The sequence below is a fragment of the Candoia aspera genome, chromosome 2, assembly GCF_035149785.1.
Source record: "Candoia aspera isolate rCanAsp1 chromosome 2, rCanAsp1.hap2, whole genome shotgun sequence".
Taxonomy (NCBI): Eukaryota; Metazoa; Chordata; class Lepidosauria; order Squamata; family Boidae; genus Candoia; species Candoia aspera.
Genome location: NC_086154.1, coordinates 235,647,592 through 235,674,642, shown reverse-complemented (window position 1 = coordinate 235,674,642; position 27,051 = coordinate 235,647,592). Strand labels below are relative to the sequence as shown.

Below are 27,051 nucleotides of genomic sequence, written 5' to 3'. Positions count from 1 at the left end.
TGTCTTAGCCTTCTTGGGGGAGCATAAATTAATAATAAACAGTGACGTTCTTTAAAGCCAGATAATGATACTTGCAGTAAAACCATGAAATTCTGCTTCAGTGACATATACCATGATGTCAACATTTTTTTCACAGTATCAAGAAACATCTGATGATTACAGAGCTGTTTCTTGCGGAGAAGCTATAAGTGGACAGTGAATAAATAAATTCAGTGGGATTTTTTTTTTTGAAAAAATGTTCCTAATGATTGAGCTGAGCATTGTTGAATTCTATCAAGGAAGCTTCCTCCTGTAGGAAATTCCAGCCAAGGGAGTTTACACATAACTCTGAGAAGATCTAACTGGAAGTACCTTGCAAATTTATGCATGCTACAAAGTTGCGCTCCATTTCACTAACACTGTTTTGCATGTGAAATATGAATTTGTCAAAAATGACGCTCCTGAAAGCTAAGCAAAAGTTTTTAGCACAGCAATATCAACTGTGCCAGCGGTTTGCCTTTGTTGCTTGGAGAACTGCAAGAGCAGCTTTCCCCAAGGATTAACTTTCACGTGGGTTGGACTTGAACCCCCATCATTCCCCAAAAGGGGAAGGTGGCTGGGGAGAAGGGAAGATGAAGTCCAACATATTTGAGCACTACCCGATTTTTGGGAACTAAGAGTCAGGCGACAACTAGATGGCAGCAAAGAGATTCAAACACGAACTCGCTGCTCCCATCTGTGGCAGCCCATCTTTCGCACCCCAGAACTTAACGAGAAGCTTCAGCGTGGGGAAGGCGCCTGCTTTTCTAGCATGCCTGTCAGAGAGGCCGCGCGCGCGCTCTTGACACGGACACGCGCTTCACTCGTCCACGAGACCGACGGTGGTAGGCGCGAGCGATAGCCTTCAGCGCCCAGCCTACGGGGAGGCGAGGTCAACTCGGGGGGTGGGGCTTCGCGAGGGCAAAGGTGAATGGTGTCAACATGGCGTCTTCAATGAAGCTAAGTTGCTGGGGCGGCGACTGGGGGTTGCCGTCGGTGCACGCCGAGAGCCTCGTTGTCATGGTAACGGGAGACTGGCCTGGTCGCACGAGCGATAGCCAAGAGACTTATGGGGAGGGGAAACGAGGAGCTGCTGCCAGAAGGCTACGTGCTACGGGAGCGGAGCGATGCACGGCTCTCCCCGCTGTGTGCCCGGTGTAAGAACCGGCCCAACAGGCACGGTCGCCGTCCCTGGAGTGGAACTGGGGAAACGGAACTTCAGCGTTTCCACGCCCGTTGTTGGGCTGGCTTCCCCGGAAAGTTTGAAACGAGTCGCATAAGTGGGGCATCAGTTCTGGAGGAAAATAAAAACCGATTAAGTATTGCGGCGTAACCTTTCGGGGTCTGTAGCTTTGTGCATCTCAGGGACGTGATGTAATATCTCCCAGACTGAATAATTAGGAATTGCTTTTAATGCCGGGCTTAATTTAATCCAACAACGGTGCTTGACAGTGATGATGGATGCTATAATCCAACTCATTTGGAAAGCATGATGTTGGGAAAGCTGGGGTAACCTGATACCTGCAGCATCTATTTACTGAATAAATAATTAGATCTGTGCTTTCCATCTTCAGGCTGCAAATTTCCTCCGACCTAATTTCTGGACTATTTTGTTCTATTGTTTCCTTTTTTAAATGGGATGATGGTACCCTGGAATTTGCACTTTTGTTTCTTCAGGGACCAGCATGGCTTTTTCCCTTAGACGCTAATTCTGTGATGGTCACAAGAATTTATGTGTCTGAAGTACATTGTATGTGCGTGTGTGTGTGTGTGTATAATATTGTAAAAACATACACATGGGGCCGAACTGAAAAAGTTACCTGTCTGGTCTCTGAAATAAGATATGCTTCTGTGCACATCACAGAAGCTCCACAGGAAATAATGTTACTGACTAAAACTGCCTTTCCCAAACTTGCGCCCTTCAAATGCTTGTACTACAAATCCTAATATCCTCTAGCACTGTGAGCAATCTTACTGAGATTGATAAGACTTGCAAATGTAATATACTTAAAGGCATTGGATTGGGGAAAGTTGTAATTTCATTTAGAAGTCTGGACTTCTTTCAGGACTGATTCTGAGGCTTTAGAATGCTGAAATAATGACTTGAAAAAGTGAGTGTCAGCATTTGTGACTGCTATATGGTTTGTCTGAAGATAAACTAGCCTTATACTGTGGAAAAATTACAAATGGATATTTTCCATTTCCATATGTGTGTATTTACAATCTCATGAAGTGTGAATTGGATTTGCCTTGCTAAATGTTGGTCAATGTATTTTAAAAACAGCTCTTTTAACCTAGCTCTCTTCTGGTGGCCAATTGATATCTCATGAAAATCCACAGAATTAATGGATAATTTCCTATTAATTATTGCAGCCTTGATGCTTACTATGGCAACAGCATAATGCAAGCAGGTACCATGAACCTTGAGGAATAAGTAGCTGCTGTTTTTCCAAGCTGACTAGTTATTTTCACATTTTAAAAAATTCGGAAGGGTATTTTATTGAATTGTGTTTTTTTTAACTTTTATTACAGACTTATGCCAGGTTTTCAGGTGCACCATTGAAAGTCAGCATAATAGATAATGTATGGAAAGCACCAAGAGGTATTGCTTTAGTATTTTAAAAGTGTATATTAGCTTTTTACATGACATTTTAAGTAATGATTATATATACAGTATACTTAGAACTGTCTAAATAAGAACGTGATTTGACTTGGCTTATAGCCCAGGCTTGTAATTTGTTATACAAAGCAAACAGAGGATGGAATCAAAGGAAAATCTGTTTTTACCAGCACCATGTTTCAAGGCAAGTGCAGCAAAATATTGAACAAATTGCTTTGATGCAGTTCTGTTGTTTAAAATGTAATTGCACTATGCAAGGCTATGTATGAATCAAATGTGAGGAATTATGGTAAGGTAGTAGTTGTCAACATTTAGAGTTATTATATCTATTTAGCAACAGAATCAAGACCTATCCAGACTCATCTGGTACATTGATACAATATCACAACTACAAAATATAAGTATTATTACAAAAGCATGAATTGGATATAAACACTAAATGTCAAATAAGGTGAGATAACAATGTGATGTAGCCCAGACTCTAGATACTGAACCCATCAGTATCTGACACAATCAAACTTTAGGGTTTGTTAAGTTAACCATTAATACAGTTCTTTTGTTTATATGATCTTGTCTGACTTAATCTTTTTTAGGGAGTATACCATTATTGATATCAGATGACACTGTTATTTCTCAGCCAGCAAAAATATTAAACTTTTTAAGAAAACAGGTGGGTTTTCATAGTATTACTTATTTCAGTATGTTTAAAGATTAAGGAGGCTATACTCTTGGCTTGTTTTATATTTGTTATGAAAGGTGAAAGGTCCCCTGTGCAAGCACTGAGTCATGTCTGACCCTTTGGAGAGACACCGCTTTCGCAGCGTTTTCTTGGCAGACTATAGCGGGGTGGTTTGCCATTGCCTTCCCCAGTCACCACCTTCCCCAGCAAGCTGGTGCTCATTTTACCGACCTCGGAAGGATGGAAGGCTGAGTTGACCTGAGCCGGCTACCCAAGAGAGAATCCAGCTTCTGCTGGGATTGAACTTGGGTCGTGGGGAGAGTTTTGGCTGCAATACTGCCACCTACCACTCTGCACCACGAGGCTCATTTTATATTTGTTAGTATATAGTTATTGTCACAGGAATACTAGGGAAACTGGTTCCATTTCATTTAATCTTCTACATTAAATGGACAGTATCAGTAGTAAACTATTCATACTTTTTCTGACTTAGTTATATGAAGTTTGGACTACTACAAACAATAGCTCTATTAAGGGTCTAATAGAGAATTGGAATTTTTGGAACTGAAGATTCTCCAATTATATCACATCCGTTAGTTAGTGGCAGTAATGTATAACACTATTTCATGAAGTGACTGCAAATTGACATATGCTGAAATAAACATTCTTGCTTCCAAGCAAATTGGCAGGTTTATTCAAAGCATTTTAAATCTAATTTTCAACTAAAAAGGGTGGCTTATAAAAGATCAATGAAAACAAAAGAGTCCCTATTATCAGGCTTACAGTCTCAGAAACACAAAGAAAAAAAAGGTTAAGGAAGGGGAAAATTACATTTCTTGATTTTATTCTTCCTCTACATTATTGACTAACACTGTATGATACAAGATTGTGCAGTAATCCAGATTTGAAGGGGAAGAGGTGATTTGAAGTGTACATATGCATGTATATCACACCTGTCGGTAACTCATCAAAGAAGCTGCATCTTTTCCTGGGCTCTGTCATGATGCCCCAAAATATGTGTTTAAGAAATGCTGATAGGAATGATCTGCATGCCCATGCATGCTCTAAATCAACTTCATCTCTTTGAATCACAATTGCTTCACAGCCCCAAGATATAATAGAATGTAATAGAAACAGCATATGTGCAAACATTTTGTTGTGCCTAACAGCCTGAAATGTCCACGTGGAAAGAAAGGTTGAATACTATTTAAAGTCTAAAATTGTAGTCTTACCTTCTAGCATATATGAGTGAATAGAATCAGGCTAGATAATCAGTCTCTAAAAGAGTCAAGCAGAAATTAGAAACCTAGAAAACTGCCTTATCACTGAGTCAAATTTATGCAAGTATTATGGACACTGACCAACAGATTTTCAGGCAGAAGTTTTTTCTTATGCTCCTGGAGATACATAAGACCTTCAGCATGTAAAGCCAATGTTCTAATACTGAGATATGCCTTCCCCCTTTCCTGGTTGCTGTTACATCAGGTTTTTTAGAATTCCAAACCATTAAAGAGAAGGCAGGCAGTAAAGTAAACAAAAAAGAGGGGGAGGAATCCCAGGTGCCAGTAAAAAAGAAATTTTATTTGGCTCAGGATGTTTCAGAAAATGTGTTCTTTTTCAAGGGCACTTCTGGAATGTCCATGAACAAATTGACAGAGTCAATTCATGGACATTCCAGAAGTGCCCTTGAAAAAGAACACATTTTCTGAAACTTCTCAAGCCAAATAAAAACCATGTTTTATTGGCACTTGGAATTCCTCCTCCTCTTTTTTGTTTAACTCTTCTGCTAACAGAAACTAGCATACAAAAGAGCCAGGGGAAAGCAAGTTTTCTCGTTCAAATCACAGGCTTCTGCTTAAAGTAAAATTCCTGGATGGTGAAGCAGTTAGGATTGGCTGCAGCTTGATTTGTACTATAGCATCGGGTCAGCAGAGAGAACTATATTTTGCTCCCATGGGGAGCTACTCTGAAACTGGATCTTGGTATGCATATTCACTGGAGAGCTCAATTGTGTCTCCTAAATCCACAATTTCATCAGAACTTTCTGATGGAATACAGTTTTGAATGTTTTGAATGATCCATCATAAAACAATAGAAACTAGAAAGGAGCCACTTTCTTCCCTTTTCTTGTTATGGACCCGTATAAGTAGTAGTTCATGCTGTTATGTACTACCCAACCTTCAGAAAGGTCAGCCAAGAGGATAATTTTGTAAAATATATTTTTGAGATTCCCATTGAATCAATGTAAGCAACACTTATACATACCTTTTGCAGGCTACCTAGACAGTCCTAGAACTGAGCCAGCAAAGAATAAAAAGAATAGAGTCATTTCAGCATAGTTCACAAATAATACAACAGCAAAAATATGCTTTTCTGCTTATGACCTTGAGGCTTCCTGATAATATAGGGGCACAGAGGGAACATTTTATATTTATTATTGGTTGAGAAAATGTGTATCAAACCAGTGCCATTAAGAATTCTGGGCAATCTGTAGGTAAAACAGTAAAAACAAAATTAGCATCCATTTTGAAAAAAAGCAAGCAATTAATTGATACAAAATATGAAAATTAAAATAATGTCATTAAAACAGTTGAGAAGATATAGTTTGAGCTGTTTCCTTAACTGTAGTTTGAAGAGAGCTTGTTTCAGTCCTGTTAACAATTTATTTCATAATATGGAGTCCACCACCAGAGAGAACTGAATTGATTCTTGATGTCAACTGTATCCATAACGAGACTTGCTGAAAATGCCTCACTGATGTTTTAAGAAATAGGAAGGACTGAATGAGAATAGGTGGTTCTGTTAGTTGCTTGGGCCTGACAACCTGCCTTTATAATTCAACAAACAGACAATGCAACATTGGTTTTGTATTTAATAGTTTGAAAGGAGAGCAGCATAGCAACATAATCTAGAATGCATATGCACAGTATGCAGTTTGGTAGGAAGATAGATGCTTTTGAACTGTGGTGCTGGAGGAAAATTCTGAGAGTGCCTTGGACTGCAAGAAGATCAAACTAGTCCCTACTCCAGGAAATAAAGCCAGACTGCTCACTTGAGGAAATGATATTAAAGGCAAAACTGAAATACTTTGACCACATAATGAGAAGACAGGACACCCTGGAGAAGATGATAATGCTAGGGAGAGTGGAAGGCAAAAGGAAGAGGGGCCGACCAAGGGCAAGATGGATGGATGATATTCTAGAGGTGACGGACTTGTCCCTGGGGGAGCTGGGGTGGTGACGACCAACAGGAAGCTCTGGCTGGTCCATGAAGTCATGAAGAGTCAGAAGCGACTAAACGAATAAACAAAAAAAACCTGCCTGAAAAATAAAACACATACAGAGCCCATAGAAACAACAGCATTATATTGCAACCCATGTACTGTAGTTTAACTTCCTCAAAGCAAAAAAGTTAAAAACAGCAGTTAATTTACCTACCAGCAGACAGCAATTCATGTTTAACTGATTCTCCCTCACACCACTACCACCTCTCCCCTCAGCTAGCTCTATCCAGTAGCAATAGTGATGAAACCTTTGCCTGTTGTTTTATAGGCTAATGCATTCTCCAGGTCTCCTTTGCTTAAATAAGTTTTTAAAAATGACAAACACAAACCAGTTGTAGACATCAGAATGCACAAAAAGCCCCATTGGTTTCAGTCTCAAAGCAAAAACTGAAAACAGAATGTTCCACGTTCAGAACATTTCAAACAGGCATTTCAAGCTTGTATCATTATATCATTATATTTTGAAAGACTTATCAATTTCAAGGAAAAATAAAGATAGAAATGCTATTTTTATTTACTATTCCATGTGTTTAGTGAAATACAAAACGTATAACTAACTTCAATTGTTACATCTAGTTTCTTTTTAGGAAGTTTCATATGACTCTTTGCTACCTTTTTATTGGCAGAAGTATAATGCTGATTATGAATTGTCTTCAAAGGAAGGAGCTGACACACTGGCATATGTTGCACTGCTTGAAGAAAAACTACATCCTGCTATGGTAAGAGACTGATAGTCTCTCAGCTTGTACTTAACACAGTTGAGTCATTTCCTCTCCTGTCCCCGCATTATTGCCTTCATCTTGTCCCTGGTCCACAAGTGTGACTGACAGACTTAAATTGTACATAGGTGTATCAATGTTAAAGTAAAGTTTTCCCTCTTACTGTGACCCAGCAAGGTGGTTACGTTTCACTATCCTTGATATTGGAAGTGAAATCAGGTGATTAGCAGTAGTTCTATTGGATGTTCCAGGTGATGCAGGCACATCTCCCCCCTTTGGTTCCTAGTAAGCCTCTTCTGTCACCATTCTACTATTCATTTCCAAATGAGCTTGAGAGAGTTATTTTAATCACTTCCTGACTTTTGTGTTGGTGTAAATACATCCATAAGGGTGGTGCTTGTGGTCAGACTCAGCCTAAAGGAAACTGTGTTTCATTGGATGATTTCATTGGATTTCATTGGATGATTTCATTGGATGCTTCATTGGAAGCGTGATACCTGGAGCAACACAAGGGACCTGCAGTTGTGTCAGAAGTTGGATAGATTTGCACTATGGCACTAAAAGATGGGAGAGATGGGTGGTGATAGAAATTTTAATAATAATAATAATAATAATTTGTTTGTTTTCTTGGCTGTCCATGGTATTCTCAGGAGTATTCTCTGATACCAGAGTTCAAAATTGTCGATACTGTCCCTATCCTGCTTCTTCAAAGTCCAACTTTTGCTTCCATAGAATGGTACAGATCCATTCTTTGTAGGTATAGACACATTGTGTTATCTGAACATCTTTTCCAAGGCCGCCTTAGTTGCTCTACAAAATGCTAATCTGCAGTGTATTTCTTGACTACTTGTTCCTTTACTATGGATGGTTGATCCTAAAAAGCAGAAGCTGTCTATCACTTCAGTATATTCGTTGTCAAGTCTAAGGCTGGTTGTTGAAGCTGCTGTCATTAGTTTGGTCTTGTTTATATTTAATTTTAGTTTTAAATTTATTTTTCACTGTACTCTTTAACCTTTAATATTAGAGTTTGCAGATCCTTTTCATTTTTAGCTATCAAGAGTACTGTCATCACTATAGTGCAGGTTATTGATGTTTTTTCCTCCAATTTTAAAACTATGCTTATCTCTTCCAATCTAGCTTCCCTTAATATATATTCAGCATATAGGTTGAATAAATAAGAGGATACATCCTTGTCTCACTCCTTTGCCAATTTGGAGCCAGTCTGTTTCGCCATATTTTGTCTGTACTGTGGCTTCTTGACCTTTATATAGGTTTCACATTAGGAGAATAAGATATTCTGGGATCCCAGTTTTTCTAAGCACATCCCACAGCTTGATATGATTAACACAAATTTAGCAACCACCTCTTTTCTATCACTGAAAGTAATGGGGCTTAATATAGCATTGGTATTTGTGTGTATTCACTATGAAATACTTAACAAATTGTGGAGTCCTTGGTACTCTCTGAGCCTTGTTGTTTTCTTGCCGACGTTTCATTGCCAGGCTAGGCAGCATCTTCAGTGTGAACCGGGAGTGGGCCTTGCTCTCTGTTTATATACTGTCCAGCTTGTGTTGGTGGAGGTGTTGTTCTCTCCTTGGGAGTTCCTTGATTGGGATGTTGTTTGCTGCTTGGTTGATTGACTGAGTTAATAGTTCATTGATTAGGGTATATTGTGCTGTTTGATTATTCCTCTGGTGTTAATCCTGGTGTTAATCTTTGCATATGTGGGTGTTGATTGCTGGCGAGGTGGTGTTCTGGTCTTTTGGCTTTTCTATTGTCTCTTTTGTAAGCAACATTTTTGTAAGCAACATTTTTGTAAATGTTGTTTACCTCTATGTATCTGTCGATGGCTGCTTTGTCTGAGTGCCAAGCTTCCAGGAATTCTCTAGCATTTTTGGATTTGGCTTGGTTTAGGATGCTCACAGTTTATCAGTTGAAAGTATGGTTAAGTCTGTCCATGTGTTATGTGATTACCAATCGCTTTGATTGATACTTAACAAATTGTCTGGTTAAAATCAACATTTATAATTGAAAACGAGATTTAATTTAGTCAACTGAAATAGAAGCTCAATCAGCTTTGTAAGCTACATTTGTATGGCCTTCTTAAAACAATGGCTTAACCTAAGTCTGGACTGTGCTACTTCAGACTGTGGATTTGATTAAAAATCTTTCAAAAGGAAAACTAGAAGGTGGAAAGGGTGCTATCATTTATTTTATTAAAATTGTATATGCTTTCATACAAAACATAGAACTGCAAATGTAGAAAAACAATTAATCACGCAACAGCAATAAGCAGTAGTTCATTAGTTACATTGTTTTCAAAATAAGTGGATTTTATATTGTCTGTGAAATGGCATAAAGCAAGAACAACTACTAATGTCCTTGACATTTTCATTGTGTGGGTTTCTGTCTGCAGTTTGTAAAAATGAGTCCTGTGATGTCACAATCATTTAGCTAATTACAAGGTTCTTTGGAATTTCAAAGCTGCATTCATACATCATACTAAACCATAATGCTTTTTATTTTTATTTTGGTTAGCATGATTCATGAACCCTGCCATTATGGCTTATTCTGATTGAACCCAAACTGCTATGGCTTGTTCAGCAACCATGATCAAAACAATTCATGTGTTGGTGTGATATATGCTCAACTATTGTTACCATGTATGTTTTTCAAACTTACTACTTTTACTACCTAATTACACAAATGATATTTCAGGAAGAATATGCCCTTAGAGGAAGAAAAATGATATTTCTAACCATGTAATTATAATCAGTGTGCTCAATTTTACTAATCTACTGAATTGTATGTATTTATAAATGGTTAGATTTTGAGTCTAGAGATAAAAGCTTCAGCAGTGGAGGCTGTGTTTAGTTTCTAAAATTAAAATAATGTTGTGGTTCTTTATATAAAGTGCCTTCATTCTTGAATATTAACATTCTTTGTCTTCATGGTACAGCTGTATACTTTTTGGATTGAAGCTGATAATTACTATAATGTGACAAAACCATGGTTTGCTTCAAGGATTCCATTTCCCTTGAGTTGGTACCTGCCTAGAAAGATGTCCAGGGAAGCTCTTAATAGGATCTTGCTGACAAAGGGAGGGCCTCCACTCTATAGCATCACTGAAGTAGAAGTTCAGGTAAATTTTCTTAGTCAATTAAAACTGATGCAGATGTACCAGAACTGCATGATAAATGAAATGTTGTTTATTTTTCTCCTTTATGTAGTGGTAGATGCTTAATCTTCAGCATGTAGTGGTGTCTTGTTTTGTTTGACATTATTTATAGAATATTTACCTTTCTATCAGGACAGAATATACAGCCTTTTCTTGTGTCCACATACAGTATATTGTTCTGAGGAGGGAGGGGCCTAATTTTGTGGGAGGGCACCTTGATTTTTGGCAGAGCTATATAGGAAGATAAGCCCATTTGCCTTCTAAAACAGGTTTTTTTTAATCTCCCCCCCAGCACTTTCCCCAGTAGTTTGTTATTAACATTAGAAAAAGATTAATCAAGTGTAGTGCTATACAAATGAAGAAAAAAATGCAATTGCTTTAAGGAGTTGCAGACATGTGCTCTGTTTATACCTCTGTCTACTCCAAAGCATTATTTTGGAATCAAATCCAAAGCACTGCACAGGCTTTTTTCAAAATAGAAATTAAAACAAGTGAGAATAATTGTTTGCCATACAGGAAATTTTTCCAGAGTTTCTATATAACATTCTTTGCAACCTGTTCAGCATCAGTATGAGAGAATTCTCACCACAAAAATAGTGCTAAATAAGTGTCCACAGTTGTAAAACCACTTCACAGACTTGTTTTATCTGTGTTGCTATCATTCCTACTGCTTTCGTGAGACCTCTGAGCAGAATATCCTCTGATACGCTCCATGTATTGGAAGCTAATATGAATTAGAGTGTCTCTTTAAGTAAGAGATGGCCTGACTTAAGTTATCTGTGGGGTTTTGTTTTTCTGTTCTATGCCTTTTTAAAAAATTTTAACCACTACAGCCCACCAACACAATACACAAAGCAATAGTGCAGGGATGGGCAGTCCATGAGCCAGACACAAACCCCAGTACATCTATGGGCCCCAGAGCAATATTTTGGTTTTTTTTTAAAATTATTTTGGTGGATGGAAGGGTTTAAGAGGCGATATGGGCAATTTCACCCCAGAACATCCTGAAAAGAACAAAACGAGTGCTTTGGCCCTACCCACTCTGGTGATACTACTGCATCACTGACTACATGTTGCGGCTTACTGGGCAAAATGAGTGGTATGTGCCCCAGCGCTTCCCCTGCAGTAGGATATGTGCAGAGTCTCTTACTAATAAGGCATAGCTGATCTATGCTTAATGATTTTCAGTATAATTTCTTCTGAAGAACTTGGTTGTTTAGTCAAAATTGGCAGGTTCATAAAATGGCACTCTAATTTTAGCACCAGTGCTTTGAAATCTGCTAATACATTTGACAACTTGTTCAGGTGGAAAAATACATTCAAGATATCTATTTTGCTGCGTTTTGTATCAACTGAAACATTACAAAATCCAGGGGTTCCTTGGAAATTATGGTAGATAAACTAGGTTATCAAGGATGAGCAACTTTTTGGTGGCTGAGAGTTGCACAACATTTTTGGGGAGCTCAAGGAACATAGTAGATGGAACAGAGATGCAACATGAAGTTTATTATTATTTTTCCATTAGTTTTGGGAGGATTCTGAGTTTTGTAAACTATGGTAGGCCTATGTTATGATATTGACTCCAATTTTAATTTATTTCCTGTCTCAAAATGAAATGCAGGTTCCCTACTCTTGGTATGTAGGAATAATATAGTAATAAAATGAATCAGCAAGAGAAAAATCCTGTAAAAACATAGAAAATAAGATAGTATATAATGGAGTAAGTACAACTGTGGTGTTTTGCATGTTTCCACAAATGAGAGACAAGTTCCCAGAACTGTTTTAAGATTAATAAAGATATTCTGTAAGTGTTGCATGAGGGAACAAATGATAGCATGTGGATGATGGCATTACCATGCAAATGTTGAAACTTACGTAGTTGTGTTAAACATTGGGACAAAAGAGTAGGATGGTGGCATTTGCGTGGTGACATCATCAAGTGCATGTCATTTTGGCATCATTGTTTGGCTGCAGATGCCAGTGCCTGTAATGGCACATATTTAGTTCAACAAGCTGTATATTCTTTAACATTATGATATAGGATAGATAGTGTAAATACTAATACTTCACTGCCTGTTATGCAGACACTGCATTGATTTGAAATAAGTATCTGGAAAAACTTGTGTGGATGAGCTTTTTTCCATTTTAGATCTACAGAGATGCAAAGGAATGTCTGAATCTTCTGTCAAATAGACTGGGTTCATCTCCATTTTTCTTTGGAAATAAGTGAGTACAGAATGTTTATACTGTTTGCAAGGCATTTTTTAAGGCTGTTTTAAAATTTAAAATTTAAATTTTGTGTTTAAAAGATATGTTTTTATTTTACTTTGTACATTAGGAAGAATTTGCCTGACTTGCCAGCTTTTAATATTAATTCTTGTTCAACTAGTGATCACCATAAAGTAAATGATGAGTTATTTTTAAAATTATTTTTTATTAGTCAAGAATAGGTGAGGTTGGCTTCCTCCAGATTCTATATGAAATGACATATTTGCACACTGAATATCAGTGGCATAGTTTTCCACCATTTTGAGTCAAAAAAGCAAGAAAGCTACAGCATAAACTCTAAAAGAGGCTTAACAATGATTTTAAAAAGCCAAATTAATCACCAGGATCCATATGCGTAATCACCTACACACCATGTATAAAGTATGGCCTTTGATCATCAACAGGTTACTTACACCTAATCTAGCCATTTCCTCCCTCTTTCAAGCAGGCAATGGACTCATTGATTACCATTTGAAAATAATATTACATTTCTAGATCCCTCTCCAGTTTGTGGAATTTTTTTAGAACTAAATTGTAGATAGCAGTAGTCTATTCCTATGCATGATAAATCTGCTTTCCTGCTAGGGCACTTTCTTACGCTGCTATTGGTGAACGCTTTAGGGGGAGATGGGAGGTGATAGAAATGTGAATAATAAATAAATAAATAAATTATTAAATCCAGACAGTGACTGTCCAGTTCTTTCTAAGGATATATTTATTTTATTATTTATTTATTAAAGAGATTTATATGGGTGCCCATCTCACTCATGATGACTCCAGCCGGCTTACAAAAATAAAACCCCAAGTACAAAACCCACTGTATATCTGCTTAGAACCTGCTCTGCAGAAGGCCCTCACCACTCTGTGTGTTTCCATTTTCAGTGCACTGCATGCTGAAATGATGTTGATTTTTGTATAGCATTCAAGATGCTGTTTTCTTTCATCAAGCATCTTTTCCATAATTATATTGATGTGCAGAAAAACAATTTAGCATATCTGAATCAATGATGCTGCCATATTAGTAGAGATTTATGTAACTTGTCTAAGTTGTGTGGTTTCTGATCTAGGTTTCCTGGAGCAGCATGGTAAAGATTTACACTGAAGCAGCTTTCATCTGTTTAGCTTTATATAAAGGTCAGACTTGAGTTTGATGACCTGTTGATGAAATGTAGGTTACATTCTACTCATCAAAATCTGGCTTAGAGCTATTCAGTTATCAATTCCTTTATATTAGGACCATCTGACACTATGACAGCTGATATTACTTGCTGTAAACAGTCTTTACACCTCAGAACAACTGCTGCTTTATATGTGCAGCCTGTAGCCAATTGCAAACTGCTTAGTTAAATGTTGTAACTGATTGGTTTAAGTCCATTTGATGAAGATAACCTGTAATCGTTATCACAAAATACAGTCTTGCTAGACTGTTAAACTGCCATGAATTAATGACACCATATATTTCTATAGTTAAACATGTTGTTTTTATGAAATCAACCTGTGAGAATTTTCAAACATAACATTTCACTTTTCTATTTCTAAAAGTTTTTAAAGGTATTTGAGATAATAATGTCATGTATTTATTATATCTAGACCCACAACACTTGATGCCTTCGTGTTTGGTTTTCTTGCTCCTCTTTATAAAGTACCATTCCATAAAGTCCAGTTACAAGAGCATCTGAAGCAGCTTCCCAATTTATGTCGCTTCTGTGATGATATTCTGAGTTGCTACTTTAGACGAAACTTCTCAGGTAAATGATACACCTGTCAATACACATGTGTGTTTTGAAATCCACAAATTCTTATTTGCACTAAGTCTATACTGGAAATAAATTCTTCACCAGAAAACTTGGAATCTCCCTTACAAATTTTAAGAGCTTTTAAAATGGTAAAGGCTTAGGACTCAATTAGCATACAGTATGTGCCACTTTTTCCCTGTGAAAATTCTTGAAAAGTTTTGTAAAAGGACCTTTGGTTGCTTCTAACTTTCTTTCTCTTCCTGTGTGTTTTGCCTGTTTAGGCACTTCTCCAGAGGGTCAAGATACAGTTGATGCGAATCTCCAGAAACTCACACAGCTCGTGAACAAGGAATCTAATTTGATTGAAAAGGTTCTTGTTCATTCTGATTTTCTAATTGACAGATATGGATCAAATTAGCCCTGATGATAGTAATTTTGTCTTTAATCAGCTAGAAAGATAATCAGAACCAGAACTAGGAAGGGGCACCCAAATGAGGACAGCAGAACCCATCCCAGATGCTAGGATGCTTCCAAAGCATCTGGTTTCAGCTGTTTTTATGTTAATCAATCTCTGATGCCTCAAGTGACCTTCCCTGCAGAAAAGTGTATGAGAAAAGCAGGCCGTGAGAGTGAAGAAACAAGAGAAGGATGGTTTGCATGCATCATCTTTGTGTTGCTTTTTCTTTTAATATGGGAACTTTACCTCATTCTCTCTGCTTTATTGAGGCAGTTCTGTTGCACAGATACATGAAACTGCCATTGTCCTGGATAACAGAATGCTAAATGATTGTTTATCAATACTTTAGGTTATGAGGTGACTGATAGTATTCAGTATTAGATAATGTAAGTTTAAAAATTCAGCATTTGCGCTTGATTTAAAAATGAGGGAGTAGGCAGTACTTGAGTTGATTGTATTTTCTTCTGTAGTAAGTAAATACATAACATGGGTACAGCCCGGACAAGCCACATAATACCAACATAAAATTCTTGAATATATATAAAATATATAAGCCACTTACAGGTGTAGACAGATCCACTATAATCTTTGGGTGGGTTTTATTAACTAACACTTAGAATCTAGTACCTAACAAGTAATAACTTATGTGTATTTGATAAAGGACAAGAAAAAAGTCATCTGAACATTCAGGGAGATATAAAATTGTCCTGTATATTTCTATAAAAATGCAATATGGGAAAATGTAGCCAACAATTTCAGCAGTTCCAGAACCAGAAGGACAAATGTGTTTAAAAGGAATATTACTGAATCTAACATCCATCAAAGCAGATGGCCAGGCATTAGAACATGCCCTGGAAAATGCTTTTCAGTATTTGGGGATAGTTAAAATTGTAAAAATACAGAAGGTTGGTTTCTGGCTGTGATTCAGCCTTCAATGTTTGAAACATTTGGGTACATTTAAACTATTTTGATGTTCTAGGAAGGTCTCGTTAGCCTTTTCATAGACTATATATAGTAGGAATGCTGGCAAAAGATATATGAAAACAGATTCCCTAAAGAAATCTTCATCCAACTCAACTAAAAATTAGTAGTAAATACTAAAAGAACCAGCTCAACTAGGATAAATTTAACTTTAATCAATAATTAAGCATGGGTACACAAACTCTGTCTTCAACCCTCAGCAATATCACTTTCAGTACAGATTTATATATTTATTTATACACATTTATGTAGCCATCCTTCAGCAAAGGATCGTTACCTTGTCGTGGTGCTGGAGCTTGAGCACCTCAATGATGCCATGAGCTAAACCGTGAAGGGCCACCCAAGACGGGAAGGTCATGACAGAGAGGTCAGACTAAATGCGATCCCTGGGGAAGGTAATGGCAACCCACCCCAGTATTCTTGCCGTGAAAACTAAATGGATCAGTACAACCAGAGATATGTCGGTATACCATCGGAAGATGAGACCCCCAGGTCGGAAGGTGGTCAAAATGCTACTGGGGAGGAACAGAGGATGAGTTCAACTAGCCCCAGACGTGATGACGCAGCTAGCTCAAAGCCGAAAGGACGGCTAGCGGCCGACGGTGCTGGTGGTGAACGGCGAATCCGATGTTCTAAGGATCAACACACCATTGGAACCTGAAATGTAAGATCTATGAGCCAGGGCAAATTGGATGTGGTTATTGGTGAGATGTCAAGATTAAAGATAGATATTTTGGGCGTCAGTGAACTGAAATGGACTGGAATGGGCCACTTCACATCAAATGACCACCAGATCTACTACTGTGGACAAGAGGACCACAGAAGAAATGGAGTAGCCTTCATAATTAATAGTAAAGTGGCTAAAGCAGTGCTTGGATACAATCCAAAAAACGATAGAATGATCTCAATTCGAATTCAGGGCAAGCCATCTAACATCACAGTGATCCAAATATACGCCCCAACCACAAATGCTGAAGAAGCTGAAGTAGAGCAGTTCTATGAGGATCTGCAGCACCTACTGGACAACACGCCTAAAAGAGACGTTATTTTCATCACAGGAGACTGGAATGCTAAGGTGGGCAGTCAGATGACACCTGGAATTACAGGTAAGTATGGCCTGGGAGAACAAAACGAAGCAGGACATAGGCTGATAGAATTTTGCCAAGACAACTCACTCTGCATAACAAACACTCTCTTCCAACAACCTAAGAGACGGCTTTATACATGGACTTCCCCAGATGGACAACACCGAAATCAGATTGACTACATCCTTTGCAGCCAAAGGTGGCGGACATCTATACAGTCGGTAAAAACAAGACCTGGAGCTGACTGTAGTTCAGATCACGAACTTCTTCTTGCACAATTTAGGATCAGACTAAAGAGATTAGGGAAGACCCACAGATCAGCTAGATATGAGCCCACTAATATTCCTAAGGAATATGCAGTGGAGGTGAAGAATAGATTTAAGGGACTGGACTTAGTAGATACGGTCCTGGAAGAACTCTGGACAGAAGCTCGCAGCATTGTTCAGGAGGCGGCAACAAAATACATCCCAAAGAAAGAAAAAAACAAGAAGGCAAAATGGCTGTCTGCTGAGACACTAGAAGTAGCCCAAGAAAGAAGGAAAGCAAAAGGCAACAGTGATAGGGGGAGATATGCCCAAATAAATGCAAAATTCCAGAGGTTAGCCAGAAGAGATAAGGAATTATTTTTAAACAAGCAATGCGCGGAAGTGGAAGAAGAGAATAGAATAGGAAGGACAAGAGACCTCTTCCAGAAAATTAGAAACATTGGAGGTAAATTCCAGGCAAAAATGGGTATGATCAAAAACAAAGATGGCAAGGACCTAACAGAAGAAGAAGAGATCAAGAAAAGGTGGCAAGAATATACAGAAGACCTGTATAGGAAGGATAACAATATCGGGGATAGCTTTGACGGTGTGGTCAGTGAGCTAGAGCCAGACATCCTGAAGAGTGAGGTTGAGTGGGCCTTAAGAAGCATTGCTAATAACAAGGCAGCAGGAGACGACGGCATCCCAGCTGAACTGTTCAAAATCTTGCAAGATGATGCTGTCAAGGTAATGCATGCTATATGCCAGCAAATTTGGAAAACACAAGAATGGCCATCAGATTGGAAAAAATCAACTTATATCCCCATACCAAAAAAGGGGAACACTAAAGAATGTTCAAACTATCGAACAGTGGCACTCATTTCACATGCCAGTAAGGTAATGCTCAAGATCCTGCAAGGTAGACTTCAGCAGTTCATGGAGCGAGAATTGCCAGATGTACAAGCTGGGTTTAGAAAAGGCAGAGGAACTAGAGACCAAATTGCCAATATCCGCTGGATAATGGAAAAAGCCAGGGAGTTTCAGAAAAACATCTATTACTGTTTTATTGACTATTCTAAAGCCTTTGACTGTGTGGACCATAACAAATTGTGGCAAGTTCTTAGCGGTATGGGGATACCAAGTCATCTTGTCTGCCTCCTGAGGAATCTGTATAACGACCAAGTAGCAACAGTAAGGACAGACCACGGAACCACGGACCGGTTTAAGATTGGGAAAGGGGTATGGCAGGGCTGTATACTCTCACCCTACCTATTCAACTTGTATGCAGAACACATCATGCGACAAGCTGGGCTTGAGGAATCCAAGGCTGGAGTTAACAATCTCAGATATGCAGATGATACCACTTTGATGGCTGAAAGTGAAGAGGAACTGAGGAGCCTTATGATGAAGGTGAAAGAAGAAAGTGCAAAAGCTGGCTTGCAGCTAAACCTCAAAAAAACCAAGATTATGGCAACCAGCTTGATTGATAACTGGCAAATAGAGGGAGAAAATGTAGAAGCAGTGAAAGACTTTGTATTCCTAGGTGCAAAGATTACTGCAGATGCTGACTGCAGTCAGGAAATCAGAAGACGCTTAATCCTTGGGAGAAGAGCAATGACAAATCTCGATAAAATAGTTAAGAGCAGAGACATCACACTGACAACAAAGGTCCACATAGTTCAAGCAATGGTGTTCCCCGTAGTAACATATGGCTGCGAGAGCTGGACCATAAGGAAGGCTGAAAGAAGGAAGATCGATGCTTTTGAACTGTGGTGTTGGAGGAAAATTCTGAGAGTGCCTTGGACTGCAAGAAGATCAAACCAGTCCATCCTCCAGGAAATAAAGCCAGACTGCTCACTTGAGGGAATGATATTAAAGGCAAAACTGAAATACTTTGGCCACATAATGAGAAGACAGGATACCCTGGAGAAGGTGCTGATGCTAGGGAGAGTGGAAGGCAAAAGGAAGAGGGGCCGACCAAGGGCAAGATGGATGGATGATATTCTAGAGGTGACGGACTCGTCCCTGGGGGAGCTGGGGTTGTTGACGACCGACAGGAGGCTCTGGCGTGGGCTGGTCCATGAAGTCACGAAGAGTCGGAAGCGACTAAACGAATAAACAACAACGTGTAGCCATCACCTAGTGACTCTAGATGGCTCAAAATAAAAATATCCCAGATAATTTTAGGGCATGAAGGTCCATCTCTTTTCAGGCAACTACTGTAATTAATGTATTAATACAAAAAATTAAAGTTATTGTGCTAATATACAAGCTTTGTCCCCTTTCAGCTGCTTAATGGATTTTTTTTTATATCAAAGACGGAGACTTCCAGCTAATCAGGTCATGAATCAACAGCAGTAACTGCCATGCTTATGACATAGTGACTAAACATTGGCTTCCCAGGCTCTGGGTCTATGGCAGGCTGCTTGAGGCCTAACAAGGCCAAGCTCACCTGCAGTAATTCATCAAAGCGTGGCTGTATCCCTTCACTCCAGAGAAGCCAAATTTATTTGACTAAAGTCACTGACCAAGGTAAGGAAAAAAACCTCAGAAGCAATGACCAGATATATCAAAGACAATGTAACCATCATATAAAACCTAAAAAATTAAGACTTAAAAACAAGAAGAAGGAGAAATTGAATAAATTATAATAAAACAATATAAAACATAAAAGAGAAATGCAACAAAATAAAACACTTCATAATGCCATCACTCTAAGATTAGGACAACTTATGCCTTCTTATGGAAATCACTGAAAATAGAAACTTAGCCACCATATTGGTGATGGTAGAGTTCCAATCTGTGAATAGGAAATGGATCACCTCTCCCTCATAAAAGATTGTGTTTTTGTAAAGGGGTGGTGAAGGTTTGATTGCGCATAGTGTAGTGAAGTGAAAAAATACATGCAATAGAGAGCCAGTTTGGTATAGTAGTTAAAAGTGCTGGCCTGAAAACTCTGAGTTCTAGGAGTTCCTCAGGCATGAAAGCCAACTGGGTGACTTCGGGCCGGTCACTCTCAGTCCAACTCTTCTCACAGGGATGTTGTTGTGGAGAAAATAGGAGGCAGGAGTATTAGGTATGTTCACCACCTTGACTTATACAGCTGGTCCTCAGGTTATGACAGCAATTGGGACTGGAATTGCCACATTAAGCGATGCGGTTGTAAAGCGTGACATGTGACTGCATTGCTTAACAACAGCTGTTCTGGCAGTTCAGGCTGCTGTCGTTAAGTGAGGACAGCACAGATTGTTAAGCAAGGAACTCACTTCCGACTTCCTGCCAGCTTCCCCACCGACTTGCTTGTGGGAAGCCAGCAGGGAACATTGGAAATAATGATCACATGACTGCAGCTTGTTGCAATGTATTCGTGAGCAGGCACCAAACACCCAGATCATGATTGCGTGAGCACGGAGATGCTGTGACAGCCAGAATTCCAAGGACCCATTGTAAGTCCTCCTCATTCAGTGCCATCACAAGTTTGAATAGTCACTGAACAAGTGGTAGTAACCTGAGGATCACCTGTACATATTTAATTAAAAAGGTGGGATCAAAATATAGTAATAATAATAATAATAATAATAGGTCTCAGATTCATTCAAACCACAAGGATGGTATCTTTCAATGAATGGGGTCCTACTGTACCTCCCATCTAGTACTCCTGGGATAAGGTGGTAAGGTGTTGAAATGAGCCAAAAATAAGGCTCTATAGTATGCTAGGCAAACAAGGTTGAATAAGTAGTTTGTAGATATAAAAGGTTTCAATTCGAAACTCACAGCTGAAAGTTGGCTATAGCATCCATCTGTCTGCCATATGTTATCAAAGATTCTTTGACAGATTTTGGCTTTAGCTCTCTCTAAACCTAGGGGCAGCTCAGATTAGATAGAAAACCCTCAATCAGGTCAACTGAAATTTTTTCTTTCCACCTTGATGATGTCCACCTGAAATCTACTTCCTTGTAATTTAAATTCATTGTTTCTTGTCCTGCTTTCTAAACTACTGAACATTTTTGACCATCTTCTACATGAAAGCCCTTCAGATACTTGAAGATAGCTATCATGTTTCCCTTCAGCCTTCTTCAGGCAAAACATATAGAAATCCTATAATTATTCCTCCTAGGTTTTTCTTTCCAGGCCCCTTACTGTCTTGCACTCCTCTGGACGTCCTCAAGTTTATCAATACCCCTCCTAATACCCTTCCTATACGAACAATTATTTCTCTTGGCCTCAGTTGATTAGCTTCTAGAGTTAAATTTCCTTTTTGCCATAAAATTACATACACAGAAGGGTATAACTTAATACTAGGAAATTAGCAATATATATCTCTACAATGTTTGATCTGTGAATGCATATATAAATTAATGAGTTTTTAATGAAGCATTTAAGCTTCAGCAGCATTGTGGGCATTCGGTGAGCATAACAGGGTGTCTTAATAACATCCACTTGAAATTAACAGCCATAAACCACCCCTGAGTCTCATTAGGGGAGGTAATGATTCAAATATGACTGCCAACTATCTGTTCTCATCTTTCCCAGTGCCCAGGTTTCTTGCAGAAATGAAACATCAAATTTAGGTAAAGAATAAAAGAAAGATCAGAAGTAAATCCATGAGATAAAGGATGTTCCATAAATATAGTAACTATCAATCAAGATGGTTAGAAGCAGTGATCTCCTAACAGAAGTTGTCAGATTATAATCTAAATTGAAGTGTTAATAGAGGGAGACACACTACAGATCCTTTCTCCTTAGTTTCGTTCTGGTTATTTATCTAGATCAAGTGATGTATTTTCCCTAAAGAGTCTTGTTAGAACAGGTTGAGAGGGATAATCAAAAAGAATAACCAAAGGTAGAATTAAATTATCTATCCATTTGATGTCAATACCCTTCCACCTTTTCATTTAGATGCAGTTATCTATAGCTTGGTTTATGGGGGAGGGAGGTTGACAACTAAGATAGAGCAGTCAACTTTTGAGTATTTGTTTCTCTCTGCAGGCACTATTTTTTTTTAAGCATAAGATTTTAGGCATAAGATTTGTAGCTTCCTGTCTGGCAGAAGGCAGAACTTGGTTTGCTTTATGTAACAGTAGATATTCGTCTGTTTGTCAGAATCAGTGGAGGAAACAAACTTTTTAAATGATTGGGCAGTGCTCAGAATTGCTGTCTATATAGAGTCTAATTTCCCTCTGTAGTTAAATGAACACTTAACAAGCTCATTTCCTGTTTTGTTATTGGCAGATATTCTAACTTTATTAGTGGTGCTTTTTGCTCTCCATTGTTTGATCTCAGGGAAAATGTAGTATTAACTCTGAGTGGTCAAGAGAGTATTATCTCTCATTTTTCCAACTACTTATAAACTGCTTTCATAACTGAGTTGGGAACTGCATGGTTTTTACACTTAACTCCCTGTGAGAGGAGAAAAGCAATTTGTGCAGATAAATTGGAGAGTATGTTGTCATTCATGTGATGACATAAAATGATGCAAATTATGTTATTGGCATACTTTTATGATGTGTGATGCCATTATGCAAATGATAAATTGGCTTACATCATGTGTACATGGTAATGTAATTTGCATCATGACTTCATTATGCAAATCACATGAATCACAATGAAAATGTGACCCACTGCACATGAAGTCCATTTCATCAAAGTCCAGTAAGTCAAGGTTTCTTTGTATCCTCTTATATCCATTACAGGGAGGCATCCAAATCACTTCTAGTTCATCACATAAACTTTGGGACTGCATCAATTGAGATAAATATTTAATAATCAATCATTGCTATTCTATTGCTATTCTACTATGACATTTCCATTTAGTGACAATGTTCTTCACTATTTGCAACAGCACTCTTTTTATTGAAGGCAGCAGTGGTATCTTTGGTTTCCATTATCATTAACTTTATCAGACACTTGCCTCAGCTTAGAAGAGGCTAATCATTTTGCATATGATTTTTCAACCTCTTTTTCGCTCAGGGATATTTTCTGCTGCTCCCAAGTTCCATTTACACTTACTTGTTCCTCCTCTTCTTGCTTTTCTAACAGTTTATCTTCTGTTCTGGATTAAAATCTCTATTAAAGATTTAAACTCATTAATTTTGTTAACAGCTGGTAAAAGTTTATCATTAATTGAGACTACTGTTTAACCACTCGGTCTAAATTAGACTGTCAGGTAGAATCCTCTTGAAGAAAGGATGATTTAAAATATAATCTGGACTATCCATTCCCTAAATTATCATTAAAATTCTTTGAAGTATTTTGATTGTCATCTTCATTATTTAGCTGCCTTCAGTTTTTCAGTAAATAAACTGAGAGCTATAAGAAAAGTTTACTTCATTAAATGGGTGTTTGGAAGTTTGCAAATCAGATCATCTACGTTTCTGCTGCTTTGATTTCTTAGAAGTCAGTTGTTTACCCAAATTCATTTTGCACTCATTTATTTGCTTTTGAAGCTTTTATTGTTTTGTTAGTTTTATTTCTCATTTAAACACTAAATCATCACCAGAGCCCCACTTTCTTGCCTCTCTGGGAAGGGAAATAAACCATAAAATGGGAGAGACCAACTAGATAATGCTGTCAGCATGTCACAATCTCTCCCTTCTCCCCTTTTCAGTAGAAATATCAGGAATAAACTTTGGATATTAAGTCATTATCATTGACACGCATCACATTATAGAGGTTGAGATTTCATTGATTTATGATTTTGGGTGTGACTTCAAGTAATGTTAGACAAAATGATATAACTTGAAATAATTCTGTCACTTATCCCAAGAAATTTAACATGCAAAGCCATATACACATATACCAGTAGACTTCAAAAAGGCTTACTTCTCAGTAGAGATTAGTAGGACTGCAATATTATCTGCAGTCATTTATCAGTTTGATATACATTATTTTCTTGTATATTTCTGCTAATCCTAGCCTATTGGGAATTTACCTCTTTCATCAGCTTTATTTCTGATATGCCTTCAGATGAATGAATAAGTATATATACACACATACATATATATAACAGGGGTCATGATCTTGCTAGGTGCCTCAAGGCATCAGATACAAGCATGAAAGCTTGTTTACCACAAACAGCTTAAATGTAACTGAAATGGTGTTTAGTCAGGTTAGCTTAATGAATCATGCCCACAAAATCAGAACAGTGGTGAAAAGAGGGATGCATTATAGAGAGCTGGATGGGAAATTCATAAAAAAGTACCTCATACATAGACAGGGTAACCTTTAAAGGACCACATCTCTGTTTCTTTTAATGGATAAACAAATGACATGCTTGCCAATTGCAAAATTATACATGGCATTAATAAGGTGATTCACTGAACTCATTAACTGGTCTGTTGTCCTTGAACTCAGAAAAATTGCCCTACTGAGTATATCTTGGGAATTACTTTGTAAAATAAGTAGTTGAACCTTACAAAGTAAATAATGTTAAAGTTATTTTATACAGATATCTGAACTGGCCTTTATGTTGCTTTTGCAGATGGATGATAATCTTCGCAAGAGCCCTCAGCATCCTCCTCGTAAGCTGACAGCTGTCAAACTTTCTACAGCTGAAGAAGGAAATGATTCACTGAATCGCTTGTCACCCTGATAGTTTTTAATTTCATATTTATAGATTAACAGTTTCTCAGAATGAATATATAATCAATTTTTGCACTAAATCTATGTGTATATGAATCTGTGACAAAAGATAAGTTGACATGGGTGCAGGTCCATTCATTTAACCATTTAACCAATTCATTGTATGGTCATGTTAAAAATACTACACCTAAGTTAACCCAGGCAAGATCACTGAGTAATTGTTAAATATACTGTGTATTGTCACCTTTAATGCTGCATAACGCTTGCCTTTTCAGGTTAATATGTGTCTTGACCAAAAGCTAGGATTCCCCTTTTTGGAATAGACTAACATATCAGCTTCTTCTGCTAGATTGGGTTTTCAGTTTTGACTGCAATCATGTTATGCCTCAGCTTGTTGTATATTGGAATAGGCACTTGATCACCACTTTTAGAATTTTTGTAGTTTTCTAAAATAGCTCAAATACTGAAATTAAAGTATCAGCATATACCACAGAACAATAGTGAATGGTATTTGCCATTTTGGAACATGTGCAAGCAATGGTAAATATATGCAATGTATGCTATTTTTAAAAGAATATAGATTTTTAAAAATTAGTCTTACTGCCATTGGCATTTCATTTCATATTTAAATGTTTATTCAAATCTGGTTTTATCAAGAACTGGACTGGACAAGCCTGATCAGCTTCCTGAAAGCATATTACATACAAAATTGCAGCCATTTTTACTGACTCCTTTTTTTCCTACTTTGCTCTCCCTTGCTTTTCATGCTTCTCCAGTAGTTTCCAGTTCTCTGGAACAGGGTGACGCAGGGTAAAGTGGAAAGAATGTCCTTCACACCCCATTTCCAATGTGAGGGAACTTCAACCATAGCAAGTCTAGGGTCCATACAATTGGCATTACTTCTTTTTAACCTGCTTTGTGCTCGAGGTGCTTCAGTTTTTGCTTTTATGCAGCTCATCGACACCAACCTGAATGACCTAGCCTTTTCCCTGGATTAGAATGCTTTAGTTAATGAATTAAAAGAGGATATTGAGCTTGTGCAGTATGTTGATCTATGCACATAGAGTTCCTGGTGGGCATGGGCTTCCCCAAGTACTTGAACTAACAATGGTAATGCACCAGTCAGAACTGCTGTTCATAGAGCTCTGTCCCTGACACTTTTTTGTTACAGTTTGTTTGTTTGTTTGTTTGTTTATTTCACAGGGCGTAGATGCCACTCTAATCCAAACTGATTCTGAGCAGCTTACGCACCTTATTTGTGCTAAAAGTTTAAAGCACAAATGACAATATAACAAAAACAGCACCGAAGAGAAATAAAATGCGGAAGCAGTGCACATAAAACTTCTCAGTATAGAGACAGAGCTCAGCATTTAGGGAAAGCCTCTAAGTCAGGCTCATTTTATAACATCTGTCTATAATGGCACTGAGAAGCATTTCAGCTTAGTAGTTTTGCCACAATTAATATAATAATTCTTATATTCCAAATCAAGGCTGGACAACTGTTAGTAGGATGAGCTGGATGGTTTAAAAGTCAGATGGTTAGGGATTGGTTTGCAAGAGGAAGGAATAAAGTTGTATAAGAGGTAGGATATTGAAATATTTAAGTCTTGAGATCTTTGAATAGTATGGACTTTTGAAGGTACATTTTGCAGGGATGTATTGTCAATCTTCTTGTACCTGCTTGAAGTAGCTCCCTGGGCCCCTATTTCTAACCTAGCTAGTGCTACAAAATAGGGCACATTAGTGTGGAAACCTATAAAACACTGATGGAATGGAATATGGAAGGTTGCACAAAATTGGGATGTGGTCTAGGCAAGGGCTTTCATTGATTCTCACTAAAATTTATTTCTGAATTTCAGTCAACAGAATATTTTTGGAAAAGGACTTAACCAAAATGGCATCTTCCTTTAATCAACTGATTTTTTGTGTGTATCTTAATTCCGTACTTTTCATATGTAAACAGCTTCCTTTTTGTTTGACTTTATTTTGCCAATAATACCTGATACTTTTCTCTAAATTACTTGGAGTATTCAGTGAATGTAGAGACATAGCTGTTTCAACAAGTTTGTAAATTGTGTATATAAATGTACTTACAGAATATTACTTTATAAAATAAAGTATGTAGCAAGCTCTTCATGTATCTTGTATTTATAACAATACTTTTGGATGTCTAACCAGAATAAAATTAAAGTTTCATGTTA

The 27,051-nt window shown here is 37.8% G+C and overlaps 1 protein-coding gene across 2 annotated transcripts; it reads left to right on the top strand.

Annotated features, from left to right (window-relative positions):
• The first annotated feature begins 926 nt into the window (after nucleotides 1-926).
• On the top strand, nucleotides 927-27,051 carry MTX3 (metaxin 3). 2 transcript variants are annotated; one of them, XM_063295570.1, is made up of 9 exons: nucleotides 927-1,041; nucleotides 2,551-2,620; nucleotides 3,232-3,308; nucleotides 7,227-7,319; nucleotides 10,279-10,461; nucleotides 12,647-12,723; nucleotides 14,356-14,513; nucleotides 14,783-14,871; nucleotides 24,750-27,051. In XM_063295570.1, the coding sequence occupies exons 1-9, from the start codon at nucleotides 961-963 to the stop codon at nucleotides 24,858-24,860; spliced, it is 939 nt and encodes a 312-aa protein (XP_063151640.1). In that variant the 5' UTR covers nucleotides 927-960; the 3' UTR covers nucleotides 24,861-27,051. The 2 variants fall into 2 exon arrangements, with proteins under 2 accessions (XP_063151640.1, XP_063151641.1); XM_063295571.1 differs by lacking the exon at nucleotides 14,783-14,871 and having other exon boundaries at nucleotides 24,750-24,844.